The sequence below is a fragment of the Spea bombifrons genome, chromosome 7, assembly GCF_027358695.1.
Source record: "Spea bombifrons isolate aSpeBom1 chromosome 7, aSpeBom1.2.pri, whole genome shotgun sequence".
Lineage (NCBI taxonomy): Eukaryota > Metazoa > Chordata > Amphibia > Anura > Pelobatidae > Spea > Spea bombifrons.
Genome location: NC_071093.1, coordinates 14,996,830 through 15,016,470, shown reverse-complemented (window position 1 = coordinate 15,016,470; position 19,641 = coordinate 14,996,830). Strand labels below are relative to the sequence as shown.

At 38.5% G+C, this 19,641-nt stretch overlaps 1 protein-coding gene across 2 annotated transcripts in view; it reads left to right on the top strand.

Moving 5' to 3' along the window:
- NRP2 (neuropilin 2) overlaps window positions 1–19,641 on the top strand; it is a 71,466-nt gene that overhangs the window by 26,536 nt on the left and 25,289 nt on the right. For both annotated transcript variants that reach the window (XM_053472189.1, XM_053472190.1), the window contains exons 4-10: window positions 1,106–1,336; window positions 1,990–2,145; window positions 3,186–3,355; window positions 5,316–5,471; window positions 11,808–11,952; window positions 12,599–12,948; window positions 13,710–13,854. In XM_053472189.1, coding sequence (XP_053328164.1) covers window positions 1,106–1,336; window positions 1,990–2,145; window positions 3,186–3,355; window positions 5,316–5,471; window positions 11,808–11,952; window positions 12,599–12,948; window positions 13,710–13,854 — 1,353 coding nt within the window. The remainder of the gene's footprint in view (window positions 1–1,105; window positions 1,337–1,989; window positions 2,146–3,185; window positions 3,356–5,315; window positions 5,472–11,807; window positions 11,953–12,598; window positions 12,949–13,709; window positions 13,855–19,641) is intronic.

Genomic DNA, 19,641 nt, shown 5'->3' with positions numbered 1-19,641 from the left:
GCCTAATAGATTAATCCTTGCTATAAGGAAAACATTGTTTCCCTTTTTAAATCGACTATGTACAAATATATCTCATGGAATAAAAAGAGCTATCAGCCTAAAATAAATCTGTTAGATTTATGGGTCCGATTAAATATCCAGAGTCCAGGATTCGCATTGTACATTTTACAAAAAATATGTTCACCTTCATGCATTTTTTTTATGCTGGCACTGAGAACAGGAATCTATTGAAAATATCAGTAGTCTCGGTCTCATTTGTATTGCTAAAGAATTAGAGAAATATACTGTCTCATCAAGATATGGAGTGTGAAAAGTAATGGCGTGGCATTTGTGAGAGACTGGGAGAGATGGATCTCAGCATTCCCCCGTTTCAGAGGTATGCGGATCTGTGCTGTATCAGTGATCTAGTTATTGTCCTGGGTCCCACACACTGTATAGGTTGTGCATGTGAGCAGAATCCTAGAACAGGTTTTTCATGCGTATTTTTCCCAACTTGCGGCAGTGCCGGGTATCAGAGTGAAATATTTATGCACATAATATAGAAGACAAGCGAGATCTTGGGATAATTGAATAGTAAGCTGAATGCTGAAGGTTACTGGATAAACGTATCTGAAGTTACATGCAGACACTGCATTTTTGCTGCTGGGCAAATATGGTTTCCACTTGTTTATGTATTACCTAATTAGAACGCAAGCACAAAATGATTTACTGGGCTGGCTGGAGGACCTAGTGGTCTGCTTGCTCAAGAAAAGCCTAGAGCTGTAGATCATAATTTAAAGGGCAGAACTTGTAGCAAATATCCAATTGATAGCAATGCAACCAAGAGGTTCTGTAGAAGCTGCCAATTAATAGATAGGGCAGTACTTGCTCCAATATAAATATAATCGCAGATCGTTTATGTATTGCAATAGTGTTTGTTCATTGACCGCAGATAAGAGAAAGCTGTAATGTTCAGAGTTGTACATTAAATCTAGGAAAATATTACTTTAATCAGGGCTATGTGATAGTCCGACTGTGTTATTTTCGTGCCTAAACGTTCTGTTCTTCATTCCAAGTCAAGGATCATGACACATTGTGACAATATTTCCTGTTTGTGCTTTTGCAGGCTCTGAAGATTGCTCAAGGAACTTCACCAGCATCAATGGCACCATTGAGTCTCCCAGCTTTCCAGACAAATACCCACACAACCTGGACTGTGTATTTACTATCCTGGCCAAGCCAAAAATGGAGATAATCCTGCAGTTCCTGACTTTCGACCTGGAGTATGATCCGCTACAAGTCGGAGAGGGTGACTGCAAATATGATTGGCTGGACATTTGGGATGGGCTTCCTGGTGGTAAGTGTTAATAAGTGTATTCTGCTGACCCATTTTCCTTCTACATGCTGTATCATTCAAACATTGAATGAATAATATTTTTAAAATAATATGGATTTATCTGAAATACTCTGCATTGCAGTGCAATATATGCTCATATATTAAATGAATAGCACTTTGATGCCCCTAAAGTGACATCATCTGAAATTAGCTGGGTGTTCCCTCTAAACAATAACCTGATACGCACAGATAGGCACAGATATAATTCAAATGCACGGAAGTCTGATGCTAAAAAAGTAAGAACAGACTCTTAACTATTGTGTTGCGTATAAATTCTTAGGCCATCAGGCTTCTTGGCTTGTGCCTGATACTTCGGTGTCTTTATACTCTGTCAACAGCACAGCAACAGTCGTTTTCCTAGCATTTCCATTAAATCACCCTCTACCCCTTCTATCTTTGCAAGATGCTAAGCAATGAAATCACTACCTTTTGGTCTACAGTGTATTGTATTAGATTACAGGAATTTGCAGCTACCTCCTGCATATACTATTACTGTCAGTGGTCTGTAGAGCAGATAAGAAAGCACCAGAAGTGCTGTTAGTGGAACACAGGAGGATGTGTCAGACTCTAATACCCTCAACCGATAACTCAGATGCTCTTATTTTTCTCTTCAGTGGGGCCCTTGATTGGCAAGTATTGCGGCACCAAGACCCCTTCTGAGATCCGCTCTTCAACTGGAATCCTGTCCCTCACCTTTCACACTGACATGGCGGTTGCTAAAGATGGGTTTTCAGCTCGATATTACCTTGTCCCTCAGGAGGTCCCTGAAAGTGAGTTCAGAATTTTGATGCTTGGCTGTCAGACCATGATAGAACAAGCTTTCATCTAACCGTGCACTTGTTACAGCTACTAAGTCTTTCATATTTTCTGATACCGGAGCTATTCTTGTTTTTCTGAGTTCCTATCTCATTATTTTCTTTTTCTTTACATTGTTTCCTTATTTATCGAGTTTTCTCCACATCGCAATAATTTCAGTGTCAGTCATTCTTATTCCCTTTGGAGTATAATTGCTTATAATCTTTATCCCTTCAACTACTGCAAGATCATTCTGGATTTGCAAAAAGCCATCTTCAGTAATAAAAGTTTCAAACATAAACGTCCATGTTTCCCTTAATGTTTCCTTTGGTAGAAATTATACTACGGGATGTACAGTTACGAGGCCCTCTCGTTTGGAGGCAGATTCCCACAATGCCCTGGGAATAGAATTCCCGTAGAGTGGCTTTAATTAAAGAACATCTTTTGGAAGCAAACTAATGTTTATAGGTTGTGAAATTGAGTACAATCCTGCATTGATGTTGATGCTTTTTTAATTAGACCGTTCTTGCATTTTCTACTCATTATGTATTCTGCTTATTGTCTCCGTAGTACCTAAGTCTCGGCAAAACTTCTCCAGTGTTAAAATGCAGCATGTCTGTACTCATCCAGAGCAACTGTACAGCATTTTTAATTATCATTTTTATATCATTAGTGTCAGTTACAGTTTCGGAGGCTTAATGCAGACACCTTTGGGATACAATCAGAAGGGCAGGCATCTGACACTAATTTGCAACATAGCCTCCAAAATAAAGCTTATTTACCAAGACCTGCCCTACACCACGCTGTACTTAGAGATTAGTGAGTCGAACCCAAATTGTATTTTTAGTTTTAATTTGTCCAGATTATAACATACATATAAGAACAGAAAGACAATTTGGGGTTTCCTAAGGAGAGTTAACATACCACCTGCTGTTTTGTAGATTGATCGTTCTATAACAGAGCAATTAGATCTAAATTAATCTGAGACAAACTGATCTCTGTGTGTCTGCTTCAGCTTTCCAGTGCAATGTTCCTCTGGGGATGGAGTCTGGACGGATTTCTAATGAACAGATCAGTGCCTCCTCTACATACACAGATGGCAGGTGGAGCGCCCAACAGAGTAGACTCAACAGTGATGATAACGGCTGGACCCCCAACACGGACAACAACAAGGAATATCTGCAGGTAAATAAGGATTCATTCATGGTCGTTACGGTTTATAACGATCACGCATAGCTCTAGGACTACAGATCATGAAGGATAAATGCAGCTCTGTTTCAGTACAACTCTTCTGAAGTAACAATTCCGTTCAAATCTGACCCTATCCATCATTTCCCCTAATTATTTCCAATTTACTTCATCCTCACCATTAATCTGACTCCCCGATTTTTACCCCGTTTAGTTATTAACTTTATTTGCAAAACACCTACACGTTCAAACAAATATCTGACCTTTTGGCGGCCCCCATTTACCCCGTGAAAATCAGTTCTTGCCGGTACTTTGGCACGTGGACAAATTTATATTTCTGTATACCTTTTTTTTATTAGCTATTAGGTATTTTTGCAAAATAAGTTGGAAAATATTTAATATTCATTGAAAACCTCTTGAAGGAATATGTTTTTTTTGAGAATAAACCTTTTTATTTCCATCTGACCCAACTGCAAAAAAAAAAAAAAAAAAAAAGGTAATTTTGTTCAGGAACGGGAAAGTAATGTTTGGGTTTTTTCCCATCATGGAAATGTGTATTAGATGCCTGCAATGCTACTGCTTATAGCCATTTCCAGGCTGATGCCAACAGATGAGGGAATAAGCTGTATGCTGCAAAGTCTGCTGAACTGGTTTAAATCAGGTATATTGATGTATCACGCTGAGCGCCTGTCAAGGGCTCCTTTGAATCCCTTAAAAGACAGTGTTTTGGAAGCGGTTGCGTTGAGTAGGTATTCCTCTTTAGTGGAGCTCACTGCACCATGCTCAGGATTAATTGTTAGTCAGGAAGCATAATGCTAAAGCTGGTGGGAGTGCCATAATGAATTGAACCTCTGCAGAAACAGGCTGCAGCGCTTTAAATCACCCCGTCACCAGTCAGCTCCCTTAGGACGAGAGCCAAGCATAAGCGGGATTTAGTGTACAGCAGAGAACAGTCTAACGCCTTCCGAGCCGGGCTCCTGTGCACTAGGAACAGTCAGCCACGTTTAACCCATTGCCTCTTGGAATAGGCTTGCGAAATATAAACAAGATATTCCTATCCTCTATCTATCTATCTATCTATATAAACACATCTAAAAGTCTTGAATTTTTAATACCTTGTGTATAGTATAATATATGTTTGGTAACCGAATCTGTAAACTGCCAATGAAGTAAGCACCAGCCTAGATAATAATGCCTTTTTAGAGTAAAGAAGCTCGAAGATCTTGATTTGCCAACACCTTTCACCTCTCCGTGGTGAAGGTCAAGCTATATTACGGTGGTATTTGACCGTTCCACCTATGGCTCCAAGGGAAAGGACATTGTCTCAGCAGGGCTGTTATCTAGCTGCCAAATACTCTAATAATTTATTCCACATTAGTAATCTGGCAAGCAAAATAAGCCACCAAGCAAAATGCAAAGTGCCTTGGCCAGTTACTGCATTACATGTTTATTGAACAAAGTGCCAGAGCTGCATAGCCTGCCTTCTGCACCACATTTTTCGGGTGGTATCTGTGTCGAAGACTTTATACAATCTTTTAAAAGCTGTGGGAAGCCTTTGATTGATAATCACTGCAGTGACACTTGCTCATCACTGTTATGGATACTCTATTTGACTAATCTGCATTTATACTTTCTATAAAAAATGATTTTACCATTGCTGTGTAATTGTAAACCTTGCCAAATAGTTATTGCCTACTTTATTACCAGAATTCATTCTTTTAGGGTTTTGGGTAGGTGACTCTCTTTGAGAGAGAATATTTTTCCTTTTGTTATAATAAATATGAAAATATTTTCTTTTGCGGTTTTCTCTTGGTAATACTAAGTAAGCCTGGAACGTAGGATGTGGATGATTCATGTTTTCCCACAATGTGTTTAGAAGGTGCCTAATTGGGAACACTTCAACATTCCCATAACCAAAATCACATATTTACTCATTTCTGGTCCATCACCTTCACAGGTGGATCTTCGCTTCTTGACCCTGCTGACAGCTGTGGCCACTCAAGGTGCCATTTCCAAGGAAACTCACGTTGACTACTACGTCAAGTCTTACAAGCTGGAGGTCAGCACCAACGGCGAGGACTGGATGATGTTTCGGCATGGAAAAAACCACAAGGTAAGACAATATTACGTATAACCTGTCTGTGTGTGAGAAGCGCTAGGTAAGGGCACATGGCCTTAGCATGGCCACCAGGTTAGGGCACATTAGCATGCTTAAGCCATACCCAGGGTCAGACAAACCAATGTATGCTGTGCTTTGACTACATGTGGGTTATTTTGATTATACTTTTCACGTACAAAGCTGCTTGTTTAATGTCTCTCACACTCCCTTTTTATCAGATCAGGGACCGGGGAGTTAAGCAGACCTTTAGAATATCTAGGGGTTGGGGATATGTGTTAGCAGTGGATCCTCATAGGGATATTACTAAAGACACTACACGCCATGATACTGGTAGACAAAGCATGACATGCTAAAGCAGTTTCTTCCCTGTGGAAACATTTGCTGAGTGGCAGGAGGATCAGCCGGATACGTCTGTTTGCCTATGTGGATATTTTTCTGAACCAATCAAAACATTACATTTAAAACTGACTGTTTTTTTGGCCATCGCTTTCCTAATATTGAGTCATTTATCGCAATATTTCAGCACGCTATTGCTCTTCAATGAAATTATATTTAGGGCAGCTGTTTTCAATTGAAACAGAATGAATCTGTTGCTGCGCAGTTTGTCTGTGATCTCTCTGGCAACAAAAAAAGGACTTATTATTACAAAGAACAAGAATAAGGGTTCAGTTCTTCCTGACAGCAGAGTAAATCAGGCCTTGCATTCTTGCACTGCTGTAGACTCCTTGACAGCAAGTCAAGGGGAAAAATGTTTTCCCATCCTAGTGTTTCGTCTCCTACATGGAATTCATTGAGAATTTATGTTCGGCCTCTCTTCACGCTGTGAATACAATCACAAAACCACATGAAGCTCCTGTTCGGGACTTAGTGAGGCCTAAAACTTGGGAGTGAGAGTTTCCTTCAAGTCATTTCAAGAAGCACTGGGGAGCTGCTGTAAAGCAAACCACAAACAAGCAACATAGGTTACTTCAATTTTTAGACAGGAGAAGCAATATGCACGTTCTAAAGTATCCAGCTAGTGGCGAATTTAATTTATGGGTCCCGTACAAGATTATTTTGTAGTTGAACACTCAGTTTTTACAGTAACTGATGGCCAATGGTCCTGGACAGCTCGGTTCTCCCCTTTCTGTAAATCCACAAAGTTTTAAAACAATAAACTCTAATTGGGGAAGCTTTGAGTAATCAGCTATGCCTAATATCGAGACCTTGGGCGTTTTTTAAAGGACAACCCTGACTACATTAGAGTTTCGCATATTCAGGAACATTTATTGCGAGTAATAAAGTGGCCTCTCCCGTTTATGGAGGTTTTAAGTATTACATGCACTACCGTCCCTATAATATTGATAGATAGATTAGGCCAAATAGTAAAATCAATGTACTTACTGGCCTTTAAAGATACTTTTTAAAATTGCATAGAATATTCCACACGTTAGAAAGTACTCCACAGAGGCACTCCTGCGCCAACCATGCAAATGTATTTATATATACATATGCGCACACACGGTCACACACATAGGCATAATTAAAAGTCATTTTTGAGACAAAAACTCTGCTTTTCTGTTAATTTATATTATATTCATAGAATGTTTGATTAGTGAGGGATATAGTATCTGTTAAAGCAATCATGCTTGGCAGTGATGTATTGAGACATCTTCCTCCCGCTTCTACCATCTGTGGGGTTTGGAACTAAGCACGCTGTTCTATGAGTTTAATGTATACCCAGGGGATGCTTAACCCTTGTTTTCCTATACGTGGCTGAACACAAACGTTCAAGAGAAATGAGATGTGTGTGTGGGTAGGAGAAAGGTCAGGGCACCGTCAAGGTCAAGACAAACCTGTGGTCCACGTGCCATGTTTCCCAGACCCCTCTGGCACTAAAACCATTAGAATGCAGGGAAAGAAAAACATATATATGTAATGAAGCAGCAGCAATCTAAAGTGAGCTGTGCAGGCATTGCGAAGTCGTTCAGAAGGTCGGAAGGATCAAGTATAAGTTTTTTTGGCAGTTCCTAAAATATTAATCATTCCAAACATTCATTATAAATAGCCGCAGTATACAGGCCCTTTGTTTAGATCCTTCCTGGACACAGTTAAGTTAAATGAGTCCTGCCATTGAAATTAACTGAAAACCAGAACTGAAGGTTTGTGAAAATCCAAATACCTTTGATTTATTTTAATCCGAAGACTGTTCAAACGATCTTCCTTCTGGTCCATACTCGGGAAATACTCGGGAAGGAAAGTTAAGAGAAAATTATTTTATACAAGTGCAAAAGTTAAAGCGTGGCACCTTTAAATTGCGTATCATTGCTGATCACTGCGGTATTATGATCCAGACTGCCATGCCAAATAGATTTGTCATATCTGCCGCATCTTGACTCCGCGCCACAAAAGGGATAGGCGTTTAAATAAATGTATACAAGTCTATATATGTGTCAGGCCATTAAAGGCTTCTCTGAATTACTCCCTGCAGTCTGATGATGGGTAGGCATGCTGCCAGCGAAAGGGAGAGAAAAAGAGAGCTCAGAGTTTGCATTAATATTCTTAGCGTAAGAAGATGGAAAATTATTGAAAATATTACTTTGCAATAGGTAAAAAAATAAATGCAATAATCATCTGCGTGCAGCAACTTAGATTTATCTAGCATTCATTTAGATTCAAGATCTGTTAAAGCTGTTAAGAGTCAGGGTCTAGTGTAATGTATTAGCAAGATCCGTCCATTACAAGAAGAGGGGCACAGGCCAGAAAAGCCTCAAAATAGGTAAAAATCCCTAGAAATGTTAATACAGCCAACTATTGGAATAACTGACAAGGCAAGTGTTTAGACATGCCCCGTAATATGTTTAAATTACACCTTTCTTCATACATGTCAATCTGCAAGGAAAATACTTCTGTTTGAGTATTAATTTCCTAAAACCCATAGCCAGAAACCCTCCATATTGTTTAGGCAGACGTACCTCTCATTCTAGATTTCTGTCTGGGGTGGGCGATGATGAACTTGTATGTGATATGAATATAATAACAATTTGAATAAGCTAAGATTTTTGTAACACATTTAGGAAACGTGATTTATCCGTATTACAGGAACGGTCATTCTGATTGTTGGTATCATTTCTTGGCAGTTTCAGTGTGCTTTGCTAATTGGGATCTGGTTTTTAATAGAGGTGTTCCCGAAACTGTCCTTTCATCATTTTACTTGTATGAACTATAGATGGGGAAAGCAGTGACGCCTAATGCCGAATTCAAAGACCAGAAATAAATTCCCTTCCTGCTGTCAGCACTAATACAGCATACTAAATGCAATACGATAGACAGGGGAACCTACTTTAATGAATTCTCAAGGCTGTGTGTGCAGATAGCAAGAGAGGAGCCGGGGAATGTGAGTACACATTCTGTGTGTATAGTTTGCGAGTTTTTGGAACAAATTCATCACTTCCAATACATCTCATGTTTACAAAGTAGCTGTTGAGGACGGAACCAAAATTTTTCATTATTTTGGGGAAAAACAATCACTGGGAAAGTTACTAAAAGACCTGATGCTTACAGCGTTGGAGAATACGATGGTGCTGTATAAATTAATAAATAATAATACAGCAAAATATTGCCGCAGGTGATCTGGTTGAAACCCACCACTGCTTTGTTATAGTAATTGTATTTATCTTGAAGTAGATGATGGTACATGTGGCAGAACTACTGCCTCTGCTCTACATCCTTAAAATGTTTGTGTAATAACATATATATATAATATATTTTATATATATATATATATATATATATATATATATATATATATATATATACAGAAAATGCAACACTCTCATTTAACTCAGCGACAAACGGTTTGTTCCTCCATTCAGCCGTCCCTTAGCTGTTTGGTCGCAGGGTGGGATGTGGACACATGTGTCATCCAGTGGGTTAAAAGAAATTCATTCTGACATCAAAGCAACCTAGCAGCTCACATAAGCGCTTCACACAGCTGGGACTACTGCTTAAACATTCATATTTTTCTAATTCCTCCAGCTGCAATGATGACTTATCTGCAGCTCTCCTACAATCCCCAAATTCCGCACAGATGAAGTCTTAAAATCCTAATCCTGTTAGGCCGCAGACTTCTAAAGCACTTTCTCCATCTCTATATTTTTATTGGTGAAAGCAAACTAATCCTACAAAGGGCCTACAGGTGGAGTACAATTACCGAGGTGGTGGAAAAAAAACCAAATGATATAGCAGGCATGTTTGCACCCCTCAGATGTACAATATTATTAGTGCCAAAGCATGGTTACAATAAATGGATATGAAATCATCAGGAATTTTTTTCTTTACTCTTAACTATGATGCAGATTTAGGGGAAAAAATATTATTTTTTTAAATTAAGTAAATATGCAGAGCATTTGAACCATAAGTGCACCTACTTAGGGCTTTTAAATGTTCTGTAGGCCTCAGCTGTGGATTGGATCTTTCTTCTCATTATAAGTGGTCACCTAAGTGTTCAGCTCAGTGCACTAAACCTGCGTATGTAATGGTGCTTACAGATTAAAATGCATATGTATTAAACCCTGCTTAATGAGTTTCTGTATTGTAATATAGGCATTATCAAACTCTATCGATTCATTTCAAATGGAACCACCTGCAGCTCTGCCAACTGAGATACATGATTCCTGGAACATCTGGAGGCATAAGACATGCATGTTTCATGATATAGCGCACTAGGCACACAACACCAGAGTCCAGGGACTGTTAGTTGTGTGGTTGCACGCTTAAACAAATAAGCAAACAAACATTATTATTATTATCTTTTATTTATATAGCGCCAACAGTTTACGCAGCTCTTAATACAATACATAAATTCAAGGGATATGACAAGACAATAATTGACAGACTAAGACAAACCGATACATTAGGTGGAGAGAGCCCTGCTCAAACATTAGAGAAGTTCAAAGGCTCTATCAAATAAACACCGCTAATTCTGAATCAATAGTCAAGAAACCCCATCGTCAGTCAATACGCAAAGGATCTGAGCAGGCTATCACAATTTAAACACCTTTCCAGCTGGCAGGACGATCCAAGTCCTATCTTGATTAAATCATTAAGTTACGTGAAGTTACAAAGTCATTTTTTTTTAACCTGTAACAATACAAATTAACAGGATGCTTTCCCACTAAGATAAAGCATTTTTTCACAGGCTTTCTAAAGGAAGTCTTTTGACTTAATTTAGCCCTAATTAGTCCCAGGAATTCATATCCCTTTCCTTGCGCTTGATCTGTTACTTTTCCCATCAGGCCTAACAGCTTGCTTTTCATGTCCCACGTCCACTTGGTAAAGAAATTGAATTCTACAGAGTTTAAAGACAGCTTGAACATAAACTTGTCTATCTTGCTGCTTTATCACATCAGAATATTGATGTTATGATATATATTAAATATTAAAATTCACCTTATTTAGTTATGTGCCACACGTTGTCCTTTTTTGCTTTGTGAAACACTAAAGATGGTTATCGGATCATTTTGCATATCTATTTTGCAGTAGATTAGCCATAATCCTTTGGATACACATGTAACCTTTAGCTGTTCTGTGTATTTAGGCCAGCGGAAGGCATCCTCTGATTTTTATCAGATGCTCATCACTCTGGAAGACATAACTTAAATACGGTCAACCAGGTTATGGTCCATATTATTGCTCGGACAGAAATTACTGTATAATAAGGATTTAGATAATTTTTCGATTATTCAGAAATGAGGTTCCCAGCGTCATTTGTATCACGGTTTATTCCCATTTCACAGTAATAACAAAATGTTAATACTAAAAGTATTTAATCCTGATGATGCACAATGCTTATCCATCTATTCACTGTAATAATTTATATTTAGTATATAACCAGGAGTATATTTTAAACACTTAACCCCATAAAGTGTAACATTTTCACAAAGCACCACATTTGGCATTTTATGTTGCACTTGTAGTTTGTCTACTTTTGCACAGTAAGAAGCACAACCACGCTTTTTGCCTGCAGGGTTTTCTGGAGTATGTTTAAGATTGATGTGTCCAACAGCCACATTTATATATTGAATGTCCTAAGCACAACAGAAGCAAGAAGACCAGATGGTTTCCATTGACTGACCGCGTCTCAGAAGAGTTTAACAGAGAGGAGAGATGTGGATCTGGCCAAAAATGTTAACACCACTCTTTGTCATCCTTACTCCTGTTTGTTAACTGCTCCCAGGGCAGACATGTTGCAGAAAAGATACAAAATTACACACACCCAAGAAAAATCATATTCAAGCTCTCGTTTTTTTTTGTCAGATACTGCAACATCTTATTTTTTCTCATTTGTAGATATTTCCAGGGAACGATGATGCATCGGAAGTGGTATTGAATAAAATTCCTCAGCCGGTGTTGACTCGCTTCGTCCGGTTCCGTCCTCAGACGTGGCACAGAGGGATAGCCATGCGGGTGGAGCTCTATGGATGCCAGATTACAGGTTGGCTCTTCTAAATCTTATGATGGCATTTTAATAAAAAAATCTTTTTACCTTTGAAATTATGCTTTATCAAATGTATTCACTAAACCTCTGATAAATGTAACCCAATAATGAAATAATGTTGAATGTTATAGAATTCCTTATCATAACTAGGGACTGCCAACTGTGCAATAGCTTGGTATCACTGGGTATAATAACTCTTGTCCCTGTGTTATTTTATGGGTCCTATTCATCAAACAGTGTAAATTCTTTCTCGGCACTGAAACAAGGCTGTGTATTATAAAGTCACAGCCGGCAGGGTACCTCTCATTGAGGAATGATATCCCTTATTGGTAAACCTTTCCATGTGGCCTCCTTAGTTGTCTTCGGGGCATTGAGAGCTCATATCACATGACCAGATTCATAGAAGGCAGAACGGGAAGTTAGATCGCTGACAGAGCGGAATTAAGGCATGGAGCTATTTGGAACTCGGCAATATTCACTTTCTTTTCATCTTCTCCTGTACTAGGATTTTTTTTTTTTAACCCGGAGGAAAAAATCCTTGCTTTCAGTAACAGAAAGTCACTTTATTGATAATAACTGTGTGTAGAAATATATACTATGAATAATGTTGCCTGATGTGTGTGATTTGTTTGTGTTTATACAGATTCCCCCTGCTCAAATATGTTAGGGATGATGTCTGGCCTAATCTCAGACTCCCAGATCACAGCATCTTCAACCAGGGAGTATCTGTGGTCCCCCGGCGTGGCTCGTTTGGTGAGCAGCCGGTCGGGCTGGTACACCCACATTTCACAGTCCCAGGTCGGGAAGGAGTGGTTACAGGTTGACCTGGGCACCATCAAAACTGTAAAGGGTGTTATCATCCAAGGCGCACGGATCGGAGAAAGCCTTGCCACCTCTGAAAACAGGGCTTTTGTACGGAAATTCAAAGTAGCCCACAGTTTGAACGGACACGACTGGGAATTTATACAGGATCCAAAGACGGATTTGGCCAAGGTATGAGCAGCCATTTTCATTAAATCCATGTTTTGTGAGATTAGGTATTCAAGACTAGAATCCCATAGTAATCCATATTAAACACTTTCCTAAAGGATTTATAATAAAACTATATGTGCAGATCTTACAAAAGAATTTTAAGAAATACAAACTCCCATTGCCTTTATTGTTCTTAAACATCATTTTAAATGAAGGCAATTGTTTTGCATTTTTCACTTCCTGCTGTATTTCCCAGTTGACCTTTTTTTCATAAAGTTCCCAGGAAGTGCAAGCAAGCAATAATTACTTCCCACATTATACTGACAAATAGTACATGCGATTTCATGTGCTTTGATTCTGCAAGCTGAAGTTTAGTTAAAATGTTTTGAACTTTCTATGCGCTGATATGCACATGATTTTAGCTAATAAGATTAATTGTAGATTTGGGTTAATGACATTACGGAGAAGCACGCAGAGTTTAAATCCAGTTTTCTCCCGATTTGTCAGATAATAATTGATTATTCTGTGACAATTAAGACATTGTGCTGTTAATGTTTTGCACGTTTCTCAGATACTGTTCAGCTGATTTACTTTAAACTCCATACGCCCTCCGAGGCCGAGCAAAGAGTTTGAGTTTTGAAACTTGGAGCCTCTAGGTATATCTGTGTTTATGAAAGGATATCCTGGAAACCTTTCCTTTGAGCGGCCACCATATATTACAGATAATCTTTCAGTATTCCACTGTTGTAATTAGAAGCATGTGCCTTTTCTTTCTGTTCTAGCTGTTTGAGGGTAACATGCATTACGACACCCCCGAAGTGAGGCGGTTTGAACCCGTAGCTGCGCAATTTGTCCGTGTTTATCCAGAAAGGTGGTCTCCAGCTGGGATGGGCATGAGAATGGAGATACTAGGCTGCGACAGAACAGGTGAGATTGTAAAACCACCCAGACTTAAAAATCACACTGCCTATATTTAATTATTATATTAAAAAACACAAACTATCAAACACATTTTTTATTGTTTTTATTCAAGTTTATTTTCCTGTTGGTCAGATTACTCTCAGCAAGCATGCTTCTGAATAATAATGTAAATTATTTTTTTCTGAGAAACCTGTATGTAGCAATGCAATAAGCACTACTATTGTTCTATTTTAAATCATTTTACAAAAATATGCATACCACCCCCACCATCCCGATATAGGAAGCACGCTTGTTTAAAGGCGTGTTGAAAATGCCCTAGATCACCAGAAGGCAATTTCCTTTCATAGGTCTAAAACAAAGACCTCCTTTTCATTTTGAAACTGCAGCCAGGCCAAGAATATGTTTGAACTCGATGGGATCAGCTCTGAAATGTATAGATGAGATTATTCTTTTTGATATGGTATACTTGAAGAAGCCTGTTAAAGGATTCACCGGTGAATCCAGGAAAATCTCGGTCTGCTCTCCAGATGTGGCCGATTCTGGGGTTTTACTGAGCCACATCTGGGTAACACAACTCTTTCAGCTCCTCATGGAGGAAGTTGAGAGTTGTCGTCCCTTCAGTGAACACCATCAAAACATAGCAAACGTCCGCTAGCATTTTTTAGTTAACTCCAACATATGTTTTGTACCTGTTATGGAGTGTGCAGAATTGTATGTAATGCAATAAGTTGCACATAAGTTGCTTTAACTTGACAGTTCTTCACTTCATGCTTCAACGTCTTCTACTTTGCTATGGAGGACACAGAAGGAATTAACACAAACAAATATTACCTTTCAATGTTTTCTAAAATCATACAGTTGTGATTTCACATATCTTTATGGAATGGGCAATTATATTTAGAAGATTTTCTCCATATGAGAAGCTTATGTTTATGTTTCCTTGTTGCTTTAAGGTTCTGTGTATAAAAGGACAGTAAAGGTCAGTTGTCTAAATGACCATATTTTTATGCATGAGCCATGTCTGATAGGCAGCAACTCCAGATGCTGCAACAAATAAATAAGCAAAATTGAAGGACTTTTTGGGCAGCTGATGCTCCAATTTCATGCCTATGAAAAATTAATTGATTGACGTTAACACCAAATAGTTATTTCCAAATCTCAGACACTAAATTGATTCTACGTCCTTGACAAATGGTATGTGCAACTATGTAAGGGGTATCTTTTTAGGCCCAAAAGAAAGGGAACATATCAACTTTAAAGATTATAGTAAGTTTGGATCAGGTAGTGTCCTTTATTTCTGTTGGATTGTTTTAGGGTTCGCATTTCAGATTTCTGACGGGTTGGACCTACCATATATGAAAACTGGGCATGTCCCTGGGTTTCTGAGTTGGTAAGGAGCGCCACCACAAGGCTGTTTTCTATATTAGCAACCACGTGCTTGTGGCATAGGGGCATTGGAAACATGGTTTGTCTACGGTTCTAGAAACACTAGGGCCAGCCCTGGTCCTATAGTAGCCTGTGTAATTCACTCTGATAAACAATACATTTTGAGTGCAGCCTGCTAGACATTGGGAAAAATAAGTTGAGTGAATCTCTGTAAAGTTCCTATGTCATATTTTATATGTAGTAACAGGAATATAGAATTGCACAATAGGTACATATTTTAGTTTTTCCCTGGCTTTTGCAAAGAATTGCTTACTTTTTGAGCCCACTAACTTTAAGCGATAATGTACTTTTGACATCATTAGCTCTCTGTCAAATAGTCAATATCACGAAGACTAAATGAACTTGAAACCTGTTTAAGTATTCAAGTACTTATGAAGAGCATGCAGAGCATAAGCAATGGAATTCTGCATATGGATATATGAGTCCTGATTTCTTAATCCCACTTGTCCTCACCTCATTCTTGCTTTAAAAAAGATCTGAATGCAAATACTCGCCCTCCCTTCTCTTATAGATGCCAGTCTTGATCTCCGGACTATTTGAGTGAGGCTGACAGCTGCCAACTCTGAGGTCCTTCCTTTTCCGTTAGTTTGAGAAACCAGAGTACTTGCTGGCCGAGGTTAATAGCTGCCCAGCATTACACCGAGGTGCGGATGACTAAAGGTTGAAGGTATCGGATGGCTGAGGTCACTAAGGGAAGAAGCAGTCTGGTCATGGTTTTTAACTCCCCGGTGACATGCCATCTGATGCTGAAACAGAGTATAAATTCCACAATGCTTTGGTTAGGAAAACACACATGACTCATCCCCAAATGACCTGGCCCATGCTTAACCCATTTTAACCCTGGAGGGGTTTGTAACACAATGTGGCCTGTTAGAAGTTTTTGAGGGAATCTGTTATAAAACATATGGTTTTGCACTTTGTGATTCTTATATACACCACGGTGTCATTTAGTCCAGAATGCTTGTAAATATCCCTGGCAAAATAGGTATTTGGTTGAATTTAAACCTCTAGATATACCTTAATATAGGCGATCCATTGACAACATGATTTGGTGAAATAATGAAATTACAAGCACCAGTGGTTTCAACAAAGTGTAGTATAATATTACATGGAAGTTTAATAAGGGCGTGAGATTAAAATTTCAGACTCACTTGCAGAATACAGGGAACATAACACTCAAAACCTATAATACTGCGAATACTTTACTGTATATATTATCCTTTATATTACATATTTTAGACTTAGTTAATCATACCGTATCTGTCATCATGTCCCATTTGTGCTACTATGAAAAAAGCAAAAATCTGATTTTCTATTATATAGCAGTTTAAGTCGTATAGTGGTGACATTTTTAACATATGTGCCAGCTTATGTATAGTTACCGGTATGTCCTTTTCCATAGCTGTAGTTTTCTGAAAACAAAAACTGACATTGGTGTTTCTGGTGAAGCATTGGGGCTGAAATGGATTATTCAGATTGCAGCGAAATGTAAAAACACAGGAGCACCGAGGGACTTTTATTCCCGGAGTCCAACTTCTCTCTGATGTATTGCGTTGTTTTTGTGCCGTGCCACGCATCTGGCATGAATCTTTTTTGAAGTTCTGAGCGTCTGCTTTCAATTATTGCGCTGCTGGACGGCTCGATCTGAGTTGCCTTTTGCTGGTCTGCGCACCAGAGGGGGCATTCTCCTCCATTCACTTTCTATTTTGCACACCACAGCATCTGATCATTTCTTTTCCATTATCTCAAGCAAACGTTCCATGCTGCCATTGCCATCATGAGAAATGCGGCTCTGGCTGCCCCAAAAATGCATCAGGTGCTTTTCAAGCTGAGTGTTGGGAATATAGTATGGGAAGCAGCATGCGGCCTAGAAATATGCTCCTAATGTTATGGAATCAAGTTATGTCTATATATCTCAGCAAGAAATGTTTATAAGTTGTAATGAATATAAGCTGGCTCCGACCAGTGTATAGGGTCAAACCTCACGCAAATATGCGAGAGACGCAAGTAGCAATAGTTTAGGACGTTTGGTACAAGTTACGTAAACATGTACTCTATATAATTTACTAACCACAATTTGTTCTAGATAACAGGAAATTACCTAAGTATCGCCTGATGTTTGTTTATAACGGTTTTTCTGCCTATATTCGTATAGTTTTAAGGAATTAACCAATTAAGATGTTTTTATGTGATAAGACGTCCTTTTTTATTGGACACTATATAATCTATATCCGTATCGTAATAAAACAGAGTGATTTCGGACCAGACCCAGACTGTGTCGTGTGTCTTATTTCTCTCTCCGTGCACGTACATCTATAATCATATAATTTGGAGCAGTTCAACAACTGAAGGAAGCTTTTATTGAAAGAGATCCAAAACACTAACACTTTACAGAAAAAATTATTTCATACATAAATACGAAATACATCCAGTAGTTTGGGGATAACATGTCATTAATAGTTTTTAAATATACATTTAAATATATAACACATATACACATTTAATAAATATATAATAGTGTTCTATTCACATGTTGTTTATAGAAACAAAGAAATCATAGGAACTGAGTAGCTCTTGAAAAAATTACTGCAGACTCCCAAGAAGCCGGCTCCCAATTTTTGTGTTTGGCTACATAGATTTGTGAAGCTCTGAATAGACAACCAAGACACAAAAGGCACACGCTATTGCCTGATCTAGGTGGCCTTGTGTGACAGTACTAGCTATTATATGTATATGTGCTTTAAGAGTCTGGCGGGGCTCTGTTACTGACTGCTACGTGTCCTGCTTTTCTATCAGCAAAATACCATAATTACCTATAATAAGAGCATTAGGAGGATGTAAGGAAGTTATTAGGAGTGCCTATTAAATGGGAGCCAGACTCAACTGAAGGAAATAACGTTTGCCTGATAAAACATATCAGAAGAAAAGGAATGTATCAACATATTAGTATTTTAGGGGCCTGTTTATTATATTTCAAAGCGTATCAAAGACCTTAGAATTCTTTAAAGGGAAAATACTTCCTAACAAAATAAGCAGGTTTTATACTTGTTTGCATAGAAAAAATCTTTCATTTTGCCATCTCATATTTTTCTGGAACTGCTCTCACTGGCAGCTGTTAGCAACCCTTCTCAAACCCATTTTTTCAGAACACACAGAAACCTAGTAGATGTTGGGAATGAAGGAAGAATAGACCTTACTTTCATTTAAAAAGTGGAAGCCTTTACATTAAACATAGCTGCAAATATATTCATCCTAAACCATCCTTTTAAACAGCGTACACTACACGTTGCCTCAAGAGCAGGAGACTAGTCAGTGGGGCTAAATGCAAGCCTCTCTGGTCTACCTGCCCCCTGCCATGTATAGTAGAAATGGCGGAGATGCCTACAGCTTCTCTGCCTAGCAGGGCTTATGATGTAAATCCAGCCCTGATTGATGATAATTTCATTTTTTTAACCGTGCTCTTTTTAGTAGTAAATCCACCTACTTGTGATTCTCTACAGTGGAGAAGCCAGTGGCTTCCCATTATAGTTCAGGAGTTTGTGTGCTGTGTTAGCAAATCTGAAATGGCTTGTTACCGTCTTTGTCTTTCCAACGCTAGGGTTTGACAGTCTTCTGCCTGCCCATTAGAAACTTTTCTTTAACTTTCCCTGTCACAACAAACCACCACTTGTGATCTGTGGGACGGCGTAGCACTGAAGCTAAAGTCTGATGACTTGCAATTAGCAATGAGGAATAGTGAAATGGTGCTTCATTAAGATTAGAGAGTAAGCTTACGAGCAGGACGCTCTCTACTAATGTGCCGGCTGAGTCTGTTAACTCTATTTTTGTCATACCCCTTGATTATTTGTATTTTTAGAAAGTTGCATATGTTTTGGCGCTATATAAATAAAAGATAATAATACATTTGACATAAAAAGCTGCATATTGCTATAGAGAAAGTTAAAATAAACAGAAGTCAAGCGTGGTGTATTTATAGAATGGTGAATGGTATTAACATACAGGACACACACAGGGCCATAGTTACCCAGTAACACAAAGACATTGCTTTCTATAGGAAAAGAGTGGTATTTTTATCCCTGAGTTTCCCAAACATTTCCAAGAAACTATTATTTATGTCAAATTTTTGCTCTTTCATAATTTTGCTGTTAACTCTTAACTGAAACAAGACAAATAACCGGGCCCTGATAGGTTGTTGCCATAGAAACTGGAAAAAAATGTAATTCTGCCTTCAGAGGAAAGAACAAAATGACAGATCTACCAGGGTTTATTTTGTTTACGTAATACAGAATGCACTTATTGTTTTAGATAAGTATGGAACAGCCGCTCTATATTGTTGACGATCCTTAG